Below are 11,601 nucleotides of genomic sequence, written 5' to 3' on the forward strand. Positions count from 1 at the left end.
CCTAGGCAACTGGACTGTCGCTAAGGGAGACAGTTGAGGCACACCCCTGTCATCCTGCACTGACAGGGGTGTGCCTCAACTGTCTCCCTTCAGGACAATCAACCTGAGAGAAACAAGTGTGTGTGTGTGTGTGTGTGTGTGTGTGTGTGTGTGTGTGTGTGTGTGTGTGTGTGTGTGTGTGTGTGTGTGTGAGTGAGAGAGAGAGAGAGAGAGAGAGAGAGAAAAGCTAAAGCTATCTAATTCACACAGAGAAACTGAACTAAACCTGGAAGAACACACTTCAAAATAATAATAGTATAACACAGTTTCAGAAGCAACCCAACCCAAGTCTTGTAGCTAACAGATTAATTGTTTGTTTGCTTGCTTGTTGCTTGGCCAGTCCTCACTCTTCTAAATACCTTCAGAGTTGTTTGAAGATAAGAACGTCATAAAGGTTAGGTTAAGCTGTAAAATTTAGGGTTAGTTCAATTTAATTAAGATGATTCTGGGGAAAATAGACTGACATATACTCAAACACACCCAGCTATCACCTTTATCTGACCCATCTCAGCCAAAGTGAGAAATGACAACATATGTGCCCCTCTTGCACACACATACATGTGGGGCAAACTCTCTTTGAAGTCCAATGCCAAAGTAATTGTGTGACATGAGAGAACAGAGAGAGAGAAAAAGAAAGAAATAATGGATTTCAGCCCGGGATGAGTAGTATCAGGTCAGGAGGTCAATGCACATGTACGTATCACACAAACTGGGGAGCCAAATGAAACAAAAAAGAAAAGAGATAAAAGACGGAGAGACAACATAATGGAATAGGCAGCAGATAGGGCGAGAAGCAGAGCAAAGAGAGAGCGGAGGAAACCGGAAAAAAGAAACCTCAACCATACTTTTAGATAAGATGAGAGCTTGTGTCTGTGAGCCGTACGGCCTAAAGACAAAGCTACATTAAATCTGTGGCTCGGGCAGGCCACAACAGAGAATGATGTACTACGTTTGCCCCAAGCTGCTGCTCTGGCTTTATTATCGCCTGTGTACCCTTCACAAACTGATTATACCACACCTCCTCTCAGCAAACTGAATTTGTTCGCCTATTCTCTGGGTGCATACAAGAGAGAAAAAGGGAGCAAGCGAGAAAGAGAAAGAGAGAGAGAGAGTAGGAAGACTCTGAGACAAAGATGAACAATTCATCTACTCCTGGAGCTTTGCAATCTAACAGACAGAGAGAGAAAAACAGAGTTACAAATAAATCACAGCTTGATATCTATAATAAAGTGTTGTCAAAGATACACTTGGATGTTTTGGTGGAAAAAAAAGGGGGGGGGGGGGGGGGGGAAAGACAGGTAAGGAAGGAAGTTGGGAAAATTCGGGTAACCTTCACATCATACCTGAAAACAACTAATTAAACAAATTAGCCAAACCCATCTTTGTCTGCGTTCTGCTTTATGTCAGTGAGAGACAAACTAATGAGAAACCATTTCATCTTTTTCATTAGAGGTGCACTAATTAATTGATTCAAATTGTTAAGCTGGGTCTCACATCGAAGCCACTGCTGTATCATTGCACACAGCTTTCAGAGAAAAAGTAGGAGGGAAATAAAGTTAAATTAATGTGACGTTCAATCATAAAAACTGAGCGGGAAATGACTGTGTTTCACTGTAGTACTCAATAAAGGCACTTATTAAATGACTGTTAGTCTACAGTAATGTCTTTTCAAAAACTTCTACAAACCTCTGCTTGTCGAGACTGCAGACTAACAGACGGCTTATAGTTTTTTCACCCATCAAAAAAAAAACAAAAAAACTCTACACTACACACTAGAGATACTAATTACCATGAAAAACCTTGCTATCGGCTTAGGTACCTATTTACTACTGATACCAACAGTGTCATCTTTGCCTCCTCCATCTGAAACACAAATATATACAGCAGTGCTGCAGACAGGCAGGCACACAGCCACTCCCCTCACTAGTAGTTGAAGTAGTGATGTTCACAACATTGACAAACAGTGTCGGAGGAATTTCATTGGGGTCAGTGAAGCTCCTATTGAAATATTTAACAGACAGCATTAACTTTCGCCGTTTAACTATTAGCACCTGACAGTCAGATTACCCGTCTCTTAATTTAACATTAAGGTAGCGGTTAATAATGAAATGGTAACATTAATGTGGCAGCTAGGCAGCAGATGTTATCAGACACAAGTATTAGTGTCTAAAAAATACTTGTGGGGTGATCGTGGCTCAAGAGTTGGGTGTTCGTCTTGTAATCGGAAGGTTGCCGGTTCGAGCCCCGGCTCGGACAGTCTCGGTCGTTGTGTCCTTGGGCAAGACACTTCACCTACCGCCTACTGGTGTTGGCCAGAGGGGCCGATGGCGCAATATGGCAGCCTCGCCTCTGTCAGTCTGCCCCAGGGCAGCTGTGGCTACAACTGTAGTTTGCCTTCACCAGTGTATGAATGTGAGAGTGACTGAATGTATTGTAAAGTGCTTTGAGGGGTCCCGAAAAGCACTATATAAATGCAATCCATTATTATTAAAAAAATGTTATGTTTCTCTTATAACCCAGACTGAAGCTCAGAAAAGTCTACCAGCCACAGGACAGAAACAGTGGGAGTCTACCTTACTAACTCTGTTTGATCAGCAATGAAATATGGTGCCAAGTCATGAGAAGCACAGAAAACAAACAGACCTGTAGGTGAATACATTTACATGGGCCAGGATTTATATTTCTTTTATTTTATTTTATTACTACTTTTTTTCTCCATAGTATCAAAATGGTATTAAGCCTTTTCTTAGGTATCGTTATTGAGTTTGAAATGCTAGTATCATGACAACCTTATACAGTGCATCAAGGAACCTGGGTTCTGTGACCAATATATGGTAAGAAAATTAACTTTCTAACTGATCCTAAGTGGCAGAGTTCTTGCTTCCCATCGTTTCCAGTATACAAAAGCCAAAGGTGATCAGAACAAAGGTGTTTTACTCTAACAACAGGAGTCAGCACAGAGAAAACTGCTTAATGGAACCCCTGCACAAGGACAACACATTGCAAATAATTGCTAATCATCAGTGGTCTTTCTGAAAATTAACTACTTCCGATCTAAATTAAAATTAGAAAATATGTCTGAATATTATGTTTTTTAAAGAGATCATGAGATACCTCTAAACAAAGACACCCAGAATAAACTATTCATTTTCACACTATAGTTAGGCAAGCAGTTGCTCTCCTACCTTCACACTATTCCCCATACAATAAACAACCTCTTACTTCATGTACTTTTTTACAGCTTGCTCACACACAAATCAAAAATCTTTCTGAACTTACTTATAGAGTATGCTGTAATATGTCAGAAGCACAGAGCTTGAACAGAATTTTTGTGGCACAGTTGTGTGTCTGATTAAGGAACACAAACCAGAAAGTACAAAAAAAACCAAGAAAAAAGAAAGGGATAAAAGAAAGTCTGTAATCCACAGTGTTGAAACACATGAATAACATTATTTATAGCCGGCCAGGTATCAGAAACACACACAAGCTGACGCTCGCACATCTTGTTGTATCCTAGGGCTGGTGGAGTGGTAAATGTTGCAGTATTTCAGCCTGACAGAAAACACTGTGTTTATGTGCTTATCATTTGAAAAGCCTGGGCAAGAGGGCCCTCTTCCCATACTGATAGCTTCTTAATTAGACCTAGACTTCCAGTAAGAAAAAAAAAAACAAAAAAAAACAACCATGCAACACCTTTCCTGAAGCGATAAACACGTTGCACTTCCAGGTGGTGATGTATGAATCAAACCAATAGCAATCCATCATGAGAAATGAGTGCCTCTCGCCATACTCTTAATCACTGATAGTGTAATTAGCTCTGCTGCTTTTTAAGTGTATTTTCACATGTGTGTGTGTGTGTATAGTTTTTGAGTGGATATTATTTAAAGGATTCAGTGCATAAAATCCATATTTTGCTCTCACTAGGGCTTTCCCTGAGCTGTATAATATACTAATAATATTACACGGTTCTCCATAACTATACATAGGTAACACAACTGAGAGGTATTAATGAACATCTCATTAATATCCAGTGTTTGTTTTCAGGCTATAAATTAATTTTCTGTTCATAAAAGTAGGAATGGCTCACAATAATGAGCCAGGTATGTACAGTATATATAATTTAAAGGTGTTTGTGTGACTAAAAAGGTCTCGTTGTCAAGAACACATGAATAACATTATAACCAAACTCAGCTGGATTTTTGGTAAATAAAAAATCTAGAATATTTAGGTTTTAAATGTTTAAAGGTATTATGCAACATTCAGAACCAATGGATGTTGCACTAGAGAAGAATCTCACACCAAAACAAAGTGAAGCAAAACAAAAATAGTCAAACTGAAGCCTTTTAGCAGCTCACAGGGCTCTCGATCTTAAAAGCCCAGACCAATGTTGACTCTGCTTTTATCTCTTTCTTTGTTGGAAGACTTTTTAGCCAAAAATTGTGATTTCCTGTGTCTAGCGAGATCTGAGTTGCCTTCGATGGGAATACAACTGTACACTTACATCTCATTTTTAAGAGAGACTGTGACTTTGGTAAACCAATACTGAAAATTAAACCCTATAAACAAAAAACCTCAAACAAAATATATTTAATTATCATCTATATAAACCTGATATTTTGGAGCTCTTTTTTTTTTCTTTTAACATGACAGATAATAACTTAGCATTTCTGACTAGCAGGCAGCTGCTTCCATCTCTTTAAAGAGTGATTTTCAGAGACACTAAAGTTCTTTTTCACTGTTACCACTTTCTCACTGCCCTGTCCAATTAAAATTAAATAAGAATATAAGAAACTTATTTATAGAAAGAAATGAAAGGGTGCAAATAGCGTATATGCTGCCAGTGACTCTCTATATCCACTTTCAGTTAATCTAAGTAGTTGTGACAGTTAATGACATGGTGGAAACAAATATAGACCTAACTAAAAATATTACATAAATAATGGGTTCAACAACATCCCATCAAGATAAATCCATCAAGGACAGACAACATCAGGACTTTGATTATAATCAAAGTAAGGCGAAAATATAAATGGGGCTAATGGCCAGTGATTTATCTCTTTCAAAGCTAATTTTAACATCAAAAATGTTCCCACTGTATTTTTTTCTCCTTCATTTTACTGTTGCTCATTCTTATGTCTTGTACATCGTCTCTCTGATGTCGGGAATGTGAACCAGCAAAGGTTGCTCCACTGACCTTTTGCATGGGCATGAGCTAACTTCATCTATGACTGGCTTTTTCAGTTCCCTGACTGCTTCTTTATTCCTTCCATAGCAACCTTTTCTTGACCTTTATAGTTAGAGAAGTCGCAGACCTCCCACTCTCTCATTTGGTGTCTACCTCTATCTGTCTCTATTACTCAGTGTCTCTACTTTCTGTGTTGCCTGCTCTTTTACAGCTGCTGCAACTTCTCTGCCTCTTGCACTACCTCATGTCTCTCCATTAGTCACGTGCTGTGTCTACGAAGTTGCTATATTTATTCCCCTTTTTCTAGTTTCCCTCTTCCATTTTTTCAGGATGCTTTCTTGTGACATTTTGACATTTTTACACTTTTGCTTTTATTGCATAGTGGCAGTGGAGATAGACAGCAAGTGTGGGAAAAAGTGCAGGGGAATGACATGCAGTCGAGTTGAACTGGTGCATTTTTCACATATGCTCCAACCATTTCACTATCTAATCTCTGCATTCCCTTTGTGCCCTCATCCTGACTCTGTAAATCTTACCCAATATAAGTTAAGAAAGTTGCTATCCCAAAAATAAAATACTGGCATCCACCAGTGCTACCCCTCAGCCTACTAGTGGATACACCTATGGTGTCAATTCCAAAAGCTTTAGGTCAAGGTCACTGAGATTCAAACTCATCTAACATTTTCAGTACATACACCTAAGTTATGTACTGAAAGCTATTTCGCCAAATAAATTTAGCACCATCTTTGATATATAGCTGTTTCACATCCACATAGCTGACAGGAGATTTTATTGATGTTTTGTCTGTGTTTTACTCAAGGTTTCGTTGTACTACTGGTCACTTTGTTAGAAAGAAAAGAAAAAATATATTTTCAGTTATATGAGTAAATAATAGCATGTGAAAAATACTCAGTCCTCTTTTTTTATGTATACCTTTTGAACTACTTGTTAATGCAAATAATGCAATCTAATCATTTAAGCATGTAGATATGGTCAAGACAACCTGTTGAAGTTCAAACTGAGCATGAGAATGAGGAAAAGAGATGCTTTAAGTAACTGGGATTTTCCCACACATCCATTTTCGGGGTTTACAAAGAATTGTCCAAAAAAAGAGAAAATATCCAATTGGCAGCAGTTCGCTGGGAAAAAATTCCTTGTTGATGTCAGAGGTCCAAGCAGAATGACTAGACTGCTTTGATCTGATGGGATGAACTCAAATAACCACTTGTTACAACTAAAGTATGCGGAACAGCATCTCTGAACACATAACACATAGGACCTTGAAGCAGATGGGATACAGCTGCAGAAAACCACACTGGGTGGCATTCCCATTCCAATTCCAAACTGTAAACCATTATCTAGTTTTACGAGTCTCAACTACTTCTGCAACATTCGTAATAGTGTGGGCCATATTTGTACCTAATAATATGGACTTTTCAAGACTAAATGTGAATGGAACCAGGCTGCCGTAGTACTTGTTACAATAATGTGTTAAATTGCTAAATGGGATGATGAATGAAGGTTGTTCATGTGGTTTCCCATAGTTATTTATTTATTTATTCACCTTTATCTAAACAGCTGAAAACACCCAGAAAAAACCCTATGTCAAGTAAAGAAAATACTCCACAGACAACATAAGGAGAAGTCTCTCTTCAGTAAGCTGAAACTTGATTCAGGAAAACAAAATTCCCTCTTCTGTGTTTTGTGCTACAGCTCATGCTTATTCACTACACTATCTTCCGTCCCCCTCTCTCGACCTCTCCTGTGTTTTCCCTGGCGTCTCACTTGCATTTTCACTTTTCGATTTCTCCAAATCACTGCTCTTCTAGGATACAGACTGTAACATTAATACTCACCCTCTTTCCGCCTTCTCTTTACTGATGCTGTCTTTTAGCCGTTGCAGTTTCTCCTCTATCTCCCTGCTCTCACTGGCCAGAGTCGTGGTCTCCATTTGCAATTCTTGCAAGTTCCTATGTTAACACAAACACACCCACATATAAGCAATCAATTAACAACAATCAATCATACAAAGGGCCTCCTCCGTCAGATTGGAGAGCAAGGCTTTCATCAATAACTTCAATTTATTTTCACCACTAGCAGATCTCTGAATAATCAATACATGCAATCAATTAGTTACTGGATCAGGGCATCACCAAGTCAGGCATTAATTTATTCAAGTAATTTATTCAATTACCGGTTGGCAAATGAGAAACTAGAGTAGGAGTATTGAGCAATATTAGTAAAAAACAGAGCAAAAAAAAAAAAGAATAGAGTCTACCAAGAAACACAGGCACCACCTCACAACAGTTACCTTGCTTGAAAGTCCATTTTGTGAAATAGCGATTCTCTGGATAGAATTTGAATGGTTACAGATGAAAATAGGATGGGAGCCAAGGAACAATAATGGGCTTCTACCGAATGCCTTAAATCACATCATTGATCTTATCTCATCTTACCTGGCATTGAGCTTGACAGATTTGGCCTTGTTGTTAGGAAGCACCACAAAGTCATTTAAATTCATGGCTCTTCTTTCTGGTGGCTCAGGTATTCTTCTCCAGTCTTTCGCTGTGCTTTTTACAAAGAGTCTCTGCTGCAATAAAAACCCACAGTAATGGCATAAAACTGGATCTCATGCAGGGCCCAAGTTAAATCACACACAGCCATAAATGAATACTGCCACGGTGGAACGAGCAAAATAGCAGGGATGCATTTGCCCAGAAGAATAGGAAGTTAAAACAAGCAATCACGTATATTTAAATTGCATCTGACGGATCTAAATGGATGATAAATGGTTTGGGGGCAGTAAAAGACGACTAAGAAAATTAGCCGATAAGGCAGGTTTGATAAAAGCAATACAGCCACACCTGCTAGAAACTCAGTAGGTAGAAAAAGTAACATTAGACGAGCCATTTTGTTCAAGGTGGGTAGTCTCTTAGCGAAAACACTGACATTTCACAGGCAATTTTAAAAACATAATCGTATATCCATAGGGTAAAATTAGAACATTGATGAAAAGCCACAAACACACCAATCCCAGAACAGATGGTTTTTGGGGATTTGGGTTTTTGGGGGGTTTTTTTTTTTGCTTTTTCACTTGAAGCAAATTTGTAAAAGATTCAATGCCAGGAGGAGACACAAATCCCTTCAGGGTTGCATCAGGAAGGACATCGGGTGTAAAGATCTGCCACATAAAACATGTACAGTGGTTAGCACTGTTGCCTCACTGTGGCTGCAGTTAGTGGGGTTAGGTTAACTGGTGATTCTAAATTGACCATAGGCGTCAATATGTATGTGAGTGTGAATGGTTGTCTGTCTCTCTGTGTTAGTTCTGCGACAGGCTGGCGACCTGTCTAGGGTGTACCCTCCCTCTCACTCTTTAACAGCTGGGATAGGGTCCAGCCCCTACTCCTGTAATCCTGAGCCGGATAAGTGGAAAAGCATGGATATGTGAATGGATAAAACATGCAGTGACCTCTTGTAAATAAGGGAGCAACTGCAAGGAGCTATAACGAAGCTGAGTTAAATCAAACGCCCACTGAGGACACACCAGCACAATGATCCAATTTGCCTCCAGAGTATGGAGTGTATTCAGTGAATCCCACATCTGCCACAAACCAATGACATATGTTCACGGACAGACAAAATTAATTAACGTTAAATGTGATTTGACTGTAAATTCAATACCAATAATAATAATAGTAATAATAATAATAAAAAATAAATAAAAAGGTGTTGAACACTTCGCAAAAAATGTTGAAGTCATATAGGATTTTGACAGCAGGCGGGGGGGGAACAATCCAGTCACCATTACGAGGGTATGACGTATGCTCCTGTAAGCTCATGTTAGACAGCGACAGTTTTTACAAAGGGTTTAACAGAGAGTAGCTGGTCTAGAGAGAGACATTTGACTGGATGAAGCTAAATTTACTGTCTCCTCCGAGCCGTATAGTAAAGATGACACACACACGCACACACAGTAATGCATTTGTTCACACCACACATTTTCTCTTGTAGTGTCAGCAAAAGCGCAGGTGTACTAAATCCCATTAATTAGATTAGCTTCTGGTATTTTTCATGCTGGCTCACCGGAACAACTTACTGGGTCATTAATGGAACTCTTAATGTTTTTAATCCCCCCTGTGCTTTTCCTACGAGACAAAATGTCTACTGTGAGACCGGTTTATTTAATATTAAGACAGTAACCGTGAAGCTCATGTGGCATGTGACGGTAACTGTAGAACAGGCTAACTTAAACTTCACAGGCTGCTGAGAATATGAAACTTACCCAAATCGCTCCGCGGTTCTTTTTAGAGTAATCTGCTTCTGATAATTTATCAACCTTTTTTTTTTAGTTGTTAAGCCAAAAGGTCACATTTACATGACATTTATTGCAGGTTTTCGTCAGGAGCGCTTCTCTTCTGTAGTCGAAATGTTTCTGTTAGGTTACTATAGCAACTTACGCCTGTCTCGCGATAGGTTGACGGCGGGTGAGTTTCCTGGAGGCGCTTTTGCTCCGTGTATCCGTGTTTGTTTGTGTTTTGGTTAACTTTTTCCCCGTTTGATATATTTAAAAAAAATGAATTAGGCCGTGTGTATGTGCTTTTGTTTGTTCCGGGAATAAGCATTGGATTCAAAGGCAGCAAATTCCCCTATTGCTTTGATAATCATGGGTAGTGGGAATTCCCGTCTAATTAAAATCCTTAAAGCATCAAGATAAAATTTTATAGCACTGATTAGAGCTTTGAACCCTCGTTATTTTTTTTATTTTTTATTTTAGCTGACTTTGGAGTTGTCTTTAGTAATCCAAAGACGATGATGTTTAAATATTTCATGTTGACAAGCATTAGAGATCAGAAGCAAAATAATTTCCCATTAGCCCATAAGATAAATGTGCTGGGTTGAATTTGGTAAGACCAAAGTGAGGAATATAGTTTGTGTCCCCGCAAGAGTGCTTATTTGTAAGCAAGAAACATAAGTCACTATGTAGCCACTTATTACATTGCTACATGTAAAATACAAACCTGATGGAGTTCTAACATTACAATGTTACTAACAAGAAGGTTAAATGCCAGGTTAAAAACACGGAGTTTTAGTGCTTTTGCAACTTTAAAAATAGAGTACATATTACAGCATACATACCACAGGTAATATATGTGTAGCCTATAAAGGATCAGCAGCACCAACTGTGCATCAGAACAGAAAAATCTTGTATTAATAAAGTGAAATTCTACATGTGATGCGTCTGCCTTTTTAAAATAATAACTGTATTATTGATTGTCATTATCATTATATGCCTTTGAGATGCTCTTGCCCGTAACAGTACAGCCAGGCATTCATCCAGCCTCATTTGTATTCCAGGACAATAGAAAATATTTGACTCGTCTACAGCAAGCAATTCCTCCACCTTTACTTTTTCTTTTTTCCTTGCGTCTTTATCCTACCATGCCGTCCTTTTCCAAACCACAGGACAATTATGGTTTAGCACACCTCCACCTCATTCCTAAATCCTTTCTCTCTCGTTTGCTTGTACTCCCTCCTTTTGTCTGTTTCCCTCTTCCTACATTGTTGGCATATGACCTATTGCTCCTGCCATCAGGAAAGTGTGGGTGTATGACTTATTGTACACGTGCCTTTGTGTGTGTGTGAGGGGATGGTCATTTAGGGTCGTGACCCTCCAGCTGGATCCTGTCTCGGCTGCTAAACAGTGACTCCCTCCCTCTCCCGTTCTCTCTCAGCTCTGCCGGCACAGACAGCAGGGTGTGCAGTGGCATACCAATGAGTGGACGGATGAGAGGAAGAGAAAGCAGGAGTGGGGGGGGGGGGGGGGGGTGAGGTGCATAGAGCTGAAGGGAGCAGGTAGAGAAGGGGACAAAGCAAGAGGCCAAAAGGCACATGGAAAAGCAATGCAGGAGAAGTAATGAGAGAGCAACAGAATGAATGCAAGGAGGGCTACAACACCAGAGCAGTTGCAGGAAAGGGACAAGCACTGTGCTGTGAAATGTCAGGGCTATTTAATTCATTAGGAGGCAATGATTATGGCACTGTACTGAATGTCATCTGCTGGGTTAAACCTTCCTCAGCAGGCCCATGCTGGATATATATATTGAATGTTTGGCTATGGTTGGAAACATGGAGAGAAAGAATGTAGTCAGCCAGCCAGCCAGAACCAACACACACTTTTTTGTGTGGGGCTCCTGGCATGCACAGGAGGTTTGTAGATAATCCTACAAGTATATTGATGAAATAATGGAGAAATTGTTAAATAACCTTGAAAAAGTGTTTGGCAGCTTTCATCCATTCATCTTCTATACCTGCCTATTCCTATTCAGAGTCACAGAGGGATGAAGACTATCCCTGTATTCACAAATGGAAAGAAG

At 39.4% G+C, this 11,601-nt stretch overlaps 1 protein-coding gene across 1 annotated transcript in view; it reads right to left on the bottom strand.

Annotated features, from left to right (window-relative positions):
* zbbx (zinc finger, B-box domain containing) overlaps nucleotides 1-7,745 on the bottom strand; it is a 72,508-nt gene extending 64,763 nt beyond the window's left edge. The window contains exons 1-2 of the mRNA XM_085371378.1: nucleotides 7,681-7,745; nucleotides 7,081-7,194 (exon numbers count right to left, since the gene is read on the bottom strand). Coding sequence (XP_085227504.1) covers nucleotides 7,081-7,194; nucleotides 7,681-7,745 — 179 coding nt within the window. The remainder of the gene's footprint in view (nucleotides 1-7,080; nucleotides 7,195-7,680) is intronic.
* Nucleotides 7,746-11,601: the final 3,856 nt, after the last annotated feature.

This window comes from Diplotaxodon limnothrissa, linkage group LG14 (assembly GCF_057381915.1).
Source record: "Diplotaxodon limnothrissa isolate DT_005_m linkage group LG14, D_limnothrissa_male_GT1.1, whole genome shotgun sequence".
Taxonomy (NCBI): Eukaryota; Metazoa; Chordata; class Actinopteri; order Cichliformes; family Cichlidae; genus Diplotaxodon; species Diplotaxodon limnothrissa.